Genomic DNA, 12,766 nt, shown 5'->3' with positions numbered 1-12,766 from the left:
AAATTCTACTCATAGACATACACAAATAAAACCCTTAGACATGATAAAATTCTAGAAAAAGATGCAGCTGTGCAGGCAAAGCTGCATCTTGTAATGAGAATTACAATTCTGAATGCAGTCACCACAATGAATGGCATCCAACAGATTCTGCTCACTTGTTCCCCTCCCTCCAAAACATTAAATAAATCATTTTTCTAATTCAGTTTAGATTTAGTAAGAATCTGCAGTCAGCTGGAAAAAGGTAAATGACTGAAAAGTCAAGACAGTGAAAACTCAGACAGGAAGGCAAAAACACATTAACAAGCAAAGTTAAAGGTATATGTAATTATGTGTAAAATTCATGTTTTAATGACTTCCAAAGACCTTATTTGGGCTAGTACAGAATTCTGCCAGCATAGCTGCATTGACGGGGAATCACACCTCCTCTCACCCATGCAGTATTTGTGCTCATGATGTTTGTCAGCCTTTTCCACACTGAGGAAGAAAGTAACACCACTCAGTAGCTTCATTCACTTGGTACACTTCAAGTGGTAGGTAGGATGGATGAGATGAGAGAGCTTAAGGGAAATATTGGCACATATGAGTCTCTTGACCTTCAAAAATTTTGCAAAGTGCTAGCATATTGAAGAGTTTCTGATTTTGTGTGTCTCTTTTCATTCCTTAGCTGCAGGAATCTTTTTCTTGTGAAGTCATGCTCTGTCTCAGTGCACAGCTGAAGGGCAGTGAGAGAAAGAAGCAACTGGGTGAAGGTATGAGATCAGCCTGTTGAGTGGTAGCGCTCACACATGCCAGATTAAAGCAACTATATAACCACAGCCTTGTTTCCTGCCCACAAAATTCCTTTATGTTGAGCTGGGTTAATTTAACTATGTATCATCCACTGTTTTATAGGGGCGAGTATACAAAAATATACTGTAGTACTGACAGAAGAGCCAAGAATATATATCCAGCCTATTCTTTCTGTGCTAACATATAACCAAGTGAATAGCTGACTTTGTGAAACCTGAGACCTGCTCCTGATAACTACCATCTCCCAAAAGTCTATCAGTGATACTACGTAACGGCTACAAAAAAAGACCTCTGACACAGAACAAGTAACCTAATGACTAATGGCGTTCCCAGCACTCCTCAGCAGTGTCACCATGCCAAAGTAAGGCAAGTTTCATTCTCAAGGAAGGAACTATTTTGTGTTTTGCTCTCTTTCTTTCACTCAAGAAAGGTGGAGAATTATTTCATGTTTCGCTCTCTTTCTTTCACTCAAGAGAAGCGAGGAACTGTTTTGCGTTTCACTCTCTTTTACTCAAGAAAAGCAGGGAACTATTTTATTCCCTTGCACCCCAGCCTGGAGTTCTCCCAGGCTGCAGCAGGCCCCGTTGCTCAACACAACCCCAACCGAGGGCGACAGTCCCTCGGGGAGCCCTGCTGTGGGGTTGCCACACGACGAAGCCACCCACGCCCTCCCCGTGGCTGGGCACCAGGCCTCCCCCCTCACGGCCAGGCCGCCATTTTGGGCGGGCGGCCCGCACCCTCCCCTCAGGGGCGAGGCTCCCCCCCGCCCCCCACGCTCCCCAATGGGGCTCCCCGGCGGCCGCCCGGCCCCCGCCCCGCCCCTCTCGTCACGGGGCGGGAGGGCGGGGCATGCCCCGTCACCGGGAGGAGGCCGCGCTGCCGATTGGCTGCGCGGCGCCGCGGGGAGGGCGCTGGTTGGCTGCCGCGGCTGCCGCTCGGCGGGCGGGCGGCGGTTGGCCGGAGGTGGCCGGGCGCAGCATGGCCGCGGCCGTGGTGCGCGGTGGAGCGGCGGGCTGGCGGCGCTGGCACGGGCGGGTGATGGGTAAGGACCGGCCTGGATCGGGGCAGGCGTGGGGAACGGGCAGCGGGCTGGCCCCGGGGCGTGAGCGGTGCCCCCGCCTCGGCCCGCTGCCCCGCTGCCTGCTCGTTGGCTTCCGAGCGAGTAACTTTAAGAAATGTCTTACTGTCCTCGTTTAAGGTGATCGGTGAAAATTGGGTTTTCATTGGAATTTTGAGATTAGGTTTATATGGCGCAGTTTTATCTCTTCCACCAGTGCGCGGTCTCCCTCTTACAGGCAGGTTTTGAGATAAGTAATAGCTGAGGTGCAGCAGGTGTGGGTCGTGTGGTACAACATTTAATTACAAGAGACCTGCTCGTGTATTGTGCACCTTTGTTTCACCACAGTTTCAGTAACAGTAGCTTCCGCCGTATTTTGAACTTTCTGTGCGCGGTGGTCATCAGGTAGCTCTGTAAGAGCTTTGGCACCCAGCCTCGATCAGTATTGCAGTGGTCGTGCTTAGTCTTGAGAAGGATGCACACTTGGTTTCGTGGTGGTGAGCGCAGCTGCACAAAGCAGCCCAAAGCACTGCACTGACCCTCTAAACTCCAAAATATGGTTTGTCGTTGCCCGAAGACCCGAGGAGGAAGCTGTGACTGAAGGAGACACGGTGGCTCTCTGTAGAAGCTCCACAGAACAGGGTTTTGCCCGCGGTGTGTAAGTGCTGACTTAGTGGCAGCCGCGCTGAAAGTCCTGTTGACTCCGAGATGCGTTTATGGGATGAAGGACTCAGCAGTAAGCCTTCTTACCTGCTAAGCTCTTTTTCATCCAGGTTTCCTCATCTCTAATGTCTGTATTAGGTTTTCCACCCTTTGCTTTTATTTTGAGTAGTCTCGAAGATGTATTTTGAGTAGAGATTTCACTGAGCATCGTTCTGAGTGAAACGCCGTGCTAGTGAAGGAGCTGTGACAGAGCTGTCCAACGTGACAACATGACAGGACGTGTCCAACGTGACAGCTCTGTCAGTGGCCTTTTGTCGCTCACTTACAGGCTACTTGGTGAGTTGCTCTTGGACAACAAACCATGATGGATTGTTTCTTCTGTACTTCTATACCAGACTCTGTTAAAACTTGTATGAGGAAAATAGATGAGGACAGATTTTGGGGAAGCATCTTGGTTACGTATGTTTGTGTGTTGGCAAACTGGAGAGTTGACAGAGACCGTGTTGTCCTGTGATCTGCAGCTGGCAGTCGCTTACAAAGGTGTTTCTTGGAGAGGGTGTATGTGACTTTACTTAAAACACATTTTTGATGTGTGTGGAGGAATCCTTCCTGGGGACTGCTAGCAGGGATGAATCATAGAATCATTAAGTTTCGAAAAGGCCTCCAAAATCATCTGGTCCAACCATCCCCCTACCACCAATATCACCCACTGAGCCGTGTCCCTAGGCACCACATGCAATCTTTCGTCAAACACCCCCAGGGACGGTGAGGGCGTGGTGGTGTTAATGAGGTAACATGGCTGAGAAAGTAAACAAAGATTCATCAGCTGAGGGAGCTGTTCGTCACAGAAGAGAGTACCCTGCTGGAGCATGCAAATGTCCTTGCAGACAGTTTCAGAACCATTCAATTAACAGTTTAATAGTACTTCTGTTGATGCACTAGCTTTGCTTGAATTGTCAAATGATTCCATGCTCTGGTGCAGAGAAATAGTAATTACTAAGCAAGGATTACAACGGAAAGACCTGTTGCTGAAGTCCAGCACATTACTTAATTAAGGGATCAAGTGTATACTTGATGCTCTTTTTAGATGAGAAGTACTTACTACATGCTTTTGTCTTTAGTACATTAACAAACATTTAATGAGGTATAGCTACAGATAAGAAAAATGAGGTAAGAAGACTGACCATTACAAGATAATGTGTCTGTTTTTCATCAGCAGGCCTTTACAGAGTCAAGAAGAACCACGTAGGACGTTTTCAGTGTAAAGCTGGCCAAATTTAGTCTTGTAATCTTAAATTATGATTTTGGCAGAGTGCAGTTCTCAAAATCATTGCATAACCTTTAAAAGCCTGTGACCCCCAGGCAATTTAAATTCCATTGGCAAAGGCTTATAGGAGCAGGAAGACCTGATTCTGCCTGTGTGCAGCTGACCTCCCTAACTTATACGCTTCTCCATCCAGTTCCCTCCAGGATATACTTCAGTAGAGGCTGCATAAGTTTCCACAGAGAACTCTGCACAAAGCACAGAAGCTCTCTCTGAGCCTTTGTTTCAAAGTGGGAAAGAGAAAAGAGTGGTGTTTTCTCCTGTACTTATACCAGAATTTCAGATGCTGAATTAGGCAAGAGCCCTAATTTAGTGGCTCATACTGAAACGTCATCATGACACTGTCCTTGTCAAAATTCTTCATATGTAACTGTACTTTCTCATAAAGCAAAAACCAGTAACTTCAGTGTTTGAGCTTCATCTCACCATGGTCATCTGCCCATATTCATGTTAAATCTCTCTTGAGTTAACTCAAGATTCACCAATGCAGAGGGATCAAGAATATTAGCATGACTTGCAGCCTCTCTGATTAGGGCATTCATATGGGACAGGAATTTGTGGGCTCTTATCCCTTGTGCCAGATATATTGATTACATTTGACTCTGGAGCTAGGGATTCCATTGCAGGAGCTAGGCACTTGTGGTGAATGTAGTTCAACATATATTTGTTACAGCCAAAAAGTAAGTAAAACAGTTGAGATTAGAATTGGAGAATTACTGATTTCTCAGTCCCGTTGTTGGCCAGGTAGGCTGTGCTTTCCCTCAGAGTACAGGCATATTGGACCTTTTCAGGTCCACTGTCTGTGATCCTATCCAGCTACTAGTTCCTTTTTCCTTGAGTACAAAAAGACTTACCCTGCACTGCATATTATAGTGTCTGGTCACTCTACTATTTGCAGTGAATTCAAGGTACCACTGGAACTGGAATCCTTCCTTAAAGCTGTAAGAATCATTGCTTCATAGTGTAAAATGAAATGTAAGCCTCTGAAACGATCTCCTAAACCTGTAGCTGCCATCGTTCAGGTTAAGAAGAAAGTGACTTTAAGCATCTTTACATAGTAGCTTGAGTGTAAGGCTTGAGTGTAAGACTTGTGTGTAAGGTCACTGACAGGCCAGGTATTTTGAGGACAGGATTAAAGACAGGATGCAGTCTGTGCATTTCTCAATTTCCTCTCTTACTTTGGTCAAGAAAAAGCATTCAGAAATTCGTGACCTTGTACTGATTTTCTTTAATAAATTATTTTTAAGGGAAAATTTTTGTGCAATTGCATAGATTAAATCAAGTGTTTGTATTATAGGGTGGCTTTTCAAAGCAAAACATTTTTATCTGTATTGTCTGTAAGCCTCCAGTATGGCGAGAGGGTCGTGAATAGATCCTCCTCATCAGTGGAGCCTTCATAGGCACAGGGCTCTGTAAGCACTAATTCCCTCAATAGAATAATGAAGAATCTCCTGGGAAAAGCCCAAATTCTTTGGAGTCAGTGTAGCTGTAGCTGGTTTTGCAAACAATTAATTTGATGTATAGATTAATTTATTTTGCTGATTCTGTTTCCAGTGAAGGAGAATTAATTGCATAAATTACAAGTTGAATGTGGACTGGGCATTTTTCCAGCCATGCAATTCCAACAGGTTCCTGTAGATGTTCTGCGGAAAGTAAAATGGACTCAATACCACAGGGACAATCTCTGCCAACGCTTACACAATTAATGGGATTAGTTAAGTACATGTGTCTGTGGGTTTGCAGAATATGAATCCATAGATTATTGAATTATGCACTTGTTTAAAAAACAAGCCTATGCTGTGTATCTCGAACTGTAAGCGGTGCCTAGGTATTCAAACTGGACATCACTTTCTCTGTGAAACTGTGGAGTTTCGTCTAATATGAAGATCTGAAGAACCAATCCTTCTTAAATATCCTCTGTCTGGCAAGCCCCCACTGTCTTAAATAGCCATTGAAATACATGCCAGGATTTAAAACTTAGTTGATTCTAATTTAATTGAAATCAGCTCTGTGAGTTACGTCTGTGAGCTAATCAGTCCTTTGAAAGAGTTTTCCTGCATCTGAATACTTGGGGACCTGGAGGTGTTTTAAAGCTGTTAATCAAGTTATATACTCTTAAGTGGGCAACTTAGTGTTGGACTGGGAGAAGTTAAAAGCAAACTAAGAAGTCAGAAACTGAGTCAGGATTTGGACTATTACTCTAAAAGGTCCCACTTCCTGTGGATTTGAATGTGTTGTAATTAGCACAGAACAGAAAATAGCACGTGACTGATGAACTTTTAAGAAGAGAGGCAATCAACAGAGACAGTCAAAAGGGGAAATAGTAGAACAGGGTGACACAACTGTTAAGACTGATCTGGATGTTGCCTCATATTCCAGCCAATCCACTGCTAACTATTTTGGGGATGTTGCGTAATAAAGGCTTTTAAGGAAGACATTATAGTAGAAGAATGAGTTAGTTTCTTGGTTATTTGCATTGAGAGGAGCTGCTTTGAGAAGTAATACATGTACTCGTTGGCAATAGGTCTATTGTTGCAGTCCAGTTGCCAGGGGATTTTCACGTCTTGATCATGAGACGTGGTAGACAACCACACAAAGTCATCAAAGCAAAGCAGCCTTATATGACACGGTAGAGAAAAGCAAGGCAGGATGCAGAGAAGGAACGACACAAAGCAGCACGAGCAAAATGCCCTTCTCCGTTCCCAGTATTTCCTGGAAGAAGAAGACAGAATTATGTCTGTTGAGGCATGTGGCCAAGTTTTGATGTAGCTGAGATCTTTGTGGACGGTGGAGAGAGAAAAGCTGTATCTCACATGGGATGAAAGCTTTACTGGTAGATAAGATCCACTGGTATTAAGGGGCAAAGAATGAAAGATGCTGAAAACCAGGCCTTGAAGCTCCACAAGAAGCTGGAGGCTTCTGGCTAATAACAGAGCGGTTTAGATCAATGTGAGTGATGTACTGGGGAAGACTGACTCATAGAAACTATGAGAAGGAAAAGACTTCAAGATGATGACTGTGACTGATGATGGTGTTTTAAGCTCTTTGTTCATATGTTTCCAAGATTTGACATGTAGCACTTCTTAAAAAAGCAACATGTTCTTTTTTTGTGACTTATCTCAGTTTGCACTAAGCATTTTCCCAGGCAGTTTTCTTGTAAATTGTGCTACTTCTCCAGCTATGTAATTGCTGCCGGCATCTGTGGAAACTGTCTCAGACCCAAGTTCTCTCAGCGAACCTGATTTATTAAACGTGGCACTTCCAGAATAGTGCTGGAGATGAAAGAGCATGACCATTGCTGGCTAAGAAGGAGCTTAAAGGCAGAAAGACTTTGAAATGATTAATCAAGTGTTATTGGCCTAAGGAGGATTCTTTGCTAAGCATTGAGACCTCTTAGAGCCTAGATCCAGCTTAGGCACTTCTGTGTGCGTGCTTCTCAGCTGCGGTAGCTCTGTAGTTAGCCTTGTTTCTGTCTGCTTAGCTGCCACGTGCCTTCGTGTTTATTCTGCATAACTTTTTCCCTTGCTGCAAAGGAGACATTATCTTGTGTCATCAGCAAAGAAATCTAGGAACCACCAAATGTGCTGACGTTGAATTAGGAGTGTTTGGAGTGATGAGAGTGATTACAATACATGAATGCCTGCCACACTACTTTCTATCCAGCATTTGATATGCCTGCAAAGCTACTGACTAGCCAGCATTTGATACTCACTAACTACTTGTAAAAAGTAACTGACTGAAAGTGTAGTGTTTTCCGCCCGGTGTAGGTAGTGCCTTCCAGTTCTGCCTTGTAGCACAGTAAATAGAATACAGCAGCTATCCTTGGAAAGACTTCATTTTGCATTTATACTGTAATCTGTTCAATTTTTCAGTGTTTGCTTTTAACAGCAGCGCAAGTGATTACGTAGCTCAAAGGACTGGGACTGATTTGTTAGGGAGACTCTCAGCATTAGATTTGAGCTTTATGTCTGACTGCAGGATCCGAAGAGACCGGTTATTATCTGTGAGGAGCCGCAGGAAATACAGTAGCAGCCTCAGTCTGTTTCTAGAGAGCAGGTGCTATGTCCTAGGGCTGTATCCAAAGTTGCAAATAAGGAGTCTACAAAATATACATATATTAAAATTGATTGTGATTATGCAGGTTAGGATTTAGATGCTAACAAAACATAGACGAGCCTGTTTGTTTGAAGTCTGTGTTGGAGCTTTTGTGAGACTGAAACTCAGACATTAGCTTTCAGGGATGTCGCTGAAGTTTGATTACTGCTACAATTTTTGAAACAGCCACATTGTCATAATTAAAATAATTTTCTTTGACATGTAGAAAAATCATTCCGGGATGGTATTTGTTGCATAATGTAAGCTTTACAGTTTAAATTATGTGGAATAGGATTCACATTTCTGCCCTTTTAAAGTGTAAATATTTAAGTTGTGTAAATCAGTGCAAACTGATTACATCCTAGCTTTTATTGCATTATTATTACTCTTTACTCTAAAATATGAAAATATTGATATTTATTGTTTTGAAATCAGTGTGTTCTAGGGCAATGGCTTCCAAAACCCCTGTTGGATTCATTGGGCTGGGTAACATGGGAAATCCGATGGCAAAAAACCTGGTAAAACATGGATATCCAGTTATTGCGTATGATGTGTTCCCAGAAGCTTGCAAAGAATTTCAAGACTTGGGTGCTCAGGTATAGTAGTAAACTTCCTTTATGCCAACAATAACTGTATGTATTCAATGGTGCTTGCATGTGATATTTTTAAAATAATCTGGTTTTTTGTTTGGTTGGTTTTGGTGTAGATCTCATTCAAAACTAAACCGCTTAGTGAATACAGTCAGAATCTCTTCAGATTTTACTTGGAAAAAAGACATGATTCCACCCTAAGTTATTTTCATGCTGCTAACCAGAATTGCTACCTTGTTGAACTTCTCTAGTTGCTTTTTTTTTTTTTTTTTTTCTCCTTTTATGAGAGTAGGTTGATGGCCTGTTCTTTCACCTTCTTTCTGCTGCTTCCTCCTCCCACAGGTCTAGATGGCCAGTGGGCTGCTTTTCATCTGGTTCCTACTTTGACCTTTTCAGGTTAGACGACCCTAGTTAAAAATTCCTGCTGGCATAGCTGTAAGGGTTATAGGGACATATGAGCTTTCCTGCTGCTTCAAGGTGCAGTCCTCAGGGGCTGGGGAAAAATCTAATTATTTAAGTGCTTATTCTCTAGGAGGCGAGGAAGGTTATGGTGAGAGAAGAGGAAGGAATGAAAAGGAAAAAGGAGGGAAGGAAATTGATCACATTAAGGAGGTTTACCTTCCTGCCATATACCCTGTGAAATCTTGGCCCTGTTCCAGTCAGTGCTATTGCTTTTGTTGATCTGTTAATACACCCAGCAACCCATTCAGTTTCTCACATGGTTGGGGCAGTCTTTTCTGTGTATGTTTGTGTATTTTTGACATACTTCAAAGCTATAGTAGTGTAGATAGTGTGGCTGAATGGATAGGTACATAAAACACTGAAACAAAGAACATGCTTGAGGAAGGAGAAACCAATACGAAAATAATATGTGAAAGAAATTTTCTAGCAGGGCAAGGAACTTTGAGGTAGACCTAGATAAAGGAACTGTATGCCTTGAAAGTCTAAACTGTTGGAGCTAATTACAATTATTTTAAATAATAACATCAAGATTTCTGAAAAGTAAAATGATAAAGTGCACCTGTTGATAATTAATTGCAGTTACCCTTAAATAATTACAGAATCTTGGCTTTATGTGGGAAAGTAGGCTTTTCAGCTTGTTTTCCTAGCTACTGTTTTCATTTCCGTAAAGTAGCTGAGACCCTTGGGCATGAACCAGATACATGTTGAGTAAGAGGCCATGCAGATGGAATGGTTTGAACAATTGGCTATATTTTAATTCACTTTCTGCAGTGGGCTCTCTTTGCTGTGGCTGCCCCCTTGGATGACTTATTGCCAGAGTAGTAGAATCCTTAGCATCCACTGCAAGACTTCATGTATGATATCAAAGGTGAACTATAATGTTTTTGAAAATAAAGCCCAAAGTATGTTTTAAGATCGTAAATCACTAACAGAATACGTGGGTAGGCTTAAATACAAATAAAACACACTTTAAGAAAATATTTGAACATAACTCCCTCTTTTTGATCTACAGGTGTAAATCCTACACCAGTGTTTTTTTCAGGACTTAGAAACTTGTGGGTCCAGAGGGCCTTGTAGAAGCTGATGTAGAAGGAACATTGGGCTCCAAGGGCTGCTTTTTCTTTGGTGTGGCTTGTAGGGTGAAACTGTCAGGAGTGTTATGGAGGTGAAAAGATGTCCCCCAAGAGACAGTAAATGTCAAATATCCATTGTTTAAAGTCAGTGCTATTGCTAAGGTATATGGAGAACGAGGGATACATATTCTGTGACTCCACTTCACTATCCTCCAAAGTAAGAACGGGGAGGTGTGTCAGGAGGCAGCCACCTGCCTGCCAGTGGTGTCTAGTAAGGGGGAAACTGGCTGAGCAAGAGCTATTCACCTCTCCATCAGCTGGAGAGAAACTTGGACAAAGTTGCAAGGTGACAAACAAGGGAGAACACCCAGTGGTTCTGTAAGCTGCCTGTGCCCTCATTCTCTACTGTCTCTTTTGTCCTCTTCAGAGTTAACATTTTCTTTCTCACGCAGTGAAGTGCATATATATCACAGTTACTTTGCTTCAGTTTATATATCTTCAAATTATATCTCAAATTTGGAAATGCTCCTGAAATCATCTGTTGAGTAAAGCAGCAAAAAGTGGAGCTTTCTTCCGTGTATTTAGTGAGAATGGCATTTCAGGCAAGTAGATCTGTTAATTGGCTTACAGTAAATGTAAAGAAAAATATAAGAAAGCATTTTGGAAGAAACATAAGCACATATGCATGTTGGAGGGCACAAGCTGATGACCAGTATGAAGAAAAGTTTCCCCTATCCAGATGCATACTGCAAAAATTTGCTTGAACTGGCCAGTATCAGAACATGTATGGAACTTGGTGGGCTGCCACTCTTAGCCGGTATGGTATATGTTAGTAATCAGCAACTAGTATTTGGTACGTTTTTTAGTTACACGCGTATTCTTAGTAACTTCAAATGCTTACTGCTTCTTAATAGCATTCAAAACATTCAAGTTCAATGGTCATTCGGACACAGGAAGTTCCAAATAAAAGGAGTTAATTTAAGAACCAGCTAAGTTGGTTTCCTCTGGGATTATTAATCATATTTGTTACAGTATCAGAAAGCCAAGAATGACAATTCCCATTTTAATTACCACTTTTTTTGCTACCTACTTCAGGGTAGCAAAATGTTTTTCCTTTGTATGGTTGTGGAAGTAACTGTCACAGTTAATGTGCATTCCTAATCTCATTTTCTTCATTTAAAAGACATTTTAGTATTTTGAAAGACATGGATGGAAGAAATGAATTTCTGTATAGATGACTGCTGTACTGTCTTCTATATGTATTGCTTAAGCTTTGTTTCAAACTGTAAGACAATAAAAAAGTTGTGTCCTATGTACATAGCCAAGTGGAAACATGAGGCTGATGTAGTTTTAAAGTTGCATGCCCAATATAGCATGTTTTTCAATTTCTTGTTGAAATGGACTACAGAGTCTTCACCTGATAACTTGCAAACCTTTGAGAACACTGGAGATAATATTTTCAGATAAAGAAGGTGTATATAAATCCAGGTTCTAATTACACACTTCCTCTCTACTCCTCTAATAATAATCATTGGGACTGAACTGAGGCAGAGATACTCTGAACTAAAGACAAAGGTGTCATACTCCTACATAAAGAGCTAGGCTCTCCGATCTCCAGGGCAGCAAGTCATAAAATGAACTAATCAGGTATAGATGTTTTTCTGCTTGTAATTGCCTCATTTATTCTTCCTAATGTTTGTTCTTTGGACTAGGATATGTTTCCTTTTTGTATTTGTGTGTTATACCAGATGTTTTAATGTAATATTAACTTACACTTAAAAAAAAAAAAAAGCCCTACATGTTAAGTACCATCTAAAACAGTTTCTTTCTCTTCTGAGAGCTCTTTTCAGTGAATATATAGTCTTCTCTTCTTTTGCTTATTTTACAATAAATAGTAATCAGGAAGTTTATTTTGCTGTGTTCCAGAAGTCCTTTAAGATGTTGCTCATCATTTCTTCCAAATATGTGTATTACATGCTCTCTTAGATGCTGAGAATATATAAGAACATTGTTTATTAGAATATAATATATTAATATAACTGCCTTGAGTATCAAAACTAACACAAAATGATAACAAATACCTGTACTTAGAAACAGATAGGGTGTGGTGAAACGAGATCATTGATTTGTTCATTTGTCTACCTTATAGAAAGGAATCAAATTTTCAAGTAGCTTTTAAACTGTAATTTCCTTAGCCTTAATGCCACATGATATGGACATTGTGATTTATCCATACTGAATAAGTGCATATGAAATTGTATTTAAGACATTCCTTAAAATTTAGAGACTCAAGGCACATAATATATCTAGTAGAATAGATCATTGTAACATTAAGGTTATTCTTTATCATCCAGCAACAGCATGGTACTACAAACCTTATCCACAAACAAAATCTACTTTCTGCTCACAGAATGATAGAATGGTTTGGGTTGGAAGGGCCCTTAAAAATCACCTAGTTCCAATGCTCCTGCCATGGGCAGGGACACCTTCCACTAGGCCAGGTTGCTCAAAGCCCCATCCAACTTGGCCTTAAACACTTCCAGGGATTTTCCAGTGCCTCCCCACCCTCATAGTAAAGAATTTCTTCCAAATATCTAATCTACATCTACCCTCTGTTAGTTTAAAGCCATTACCCCTTGTCTTATTCCTACACCCCCGGACAAAGAGTCCCTCCCCAGCTTTCCTGTAGCCCCCTTTAGGTACTGGAAGGCCA

At 41.6% G+C, this 12,766-nt stretch overlaps 1 protein-coding gene across 2 annotated transcripts in view; it reads left to right on the top strand.

Moving 5' to 3' along the window:
* The first annotated feature begins 1,696 nt into the window (after nucleotides 1-1,696).
* HIBADH (3-hydroxyisobutyrate dehydrogenase) overlaps nucleotides 1,697-12,766 on the top strand; it is a 91,218-nt gene continuing 80,148 nt past the window's right edge. Inside the window, exons 1-2 of one of the 2 annotated variants that reach the window (XM_040547685.1) lie at nucleotides 1,697-1,831; nucleotides 8,364-8,524. In XM_040547685.1, coding sequence (XP_040403619.1) covers nucleotides 1,768-1,831; nucleotides 8,364-8,524 — 225 coding nt within the window. In that variant the 5' untranslated portion in view covers nucleotides 1,697-1,767. Of the gene's footprint in view, nucleotides 1,832-5,529; nucleotides 5,548-8,363; nucleotides 8,525-12,766 lie in introns of those variants that run through there. The other variant, XM_040547686.1, reaches the window with a different exon arrangement.

Source organism: Cygnus olor, chromosome 2 (genome assembly GCF_009769625.2).
Source record: "Cygnus olor isolate bCygOlo1 chromosome 2, bCygOlo1.pri.v2, whole genome shotgun sequence".
NCBI classification, from domain to species: Eukaryota; Metazoa; Chordata; class Aves; order Anseriformes; family Anatidae; genus Cygnus; species Cygnus olor.
This window is presented reverse-complemented; position numbering and strand designations above follow the sequence as displayed.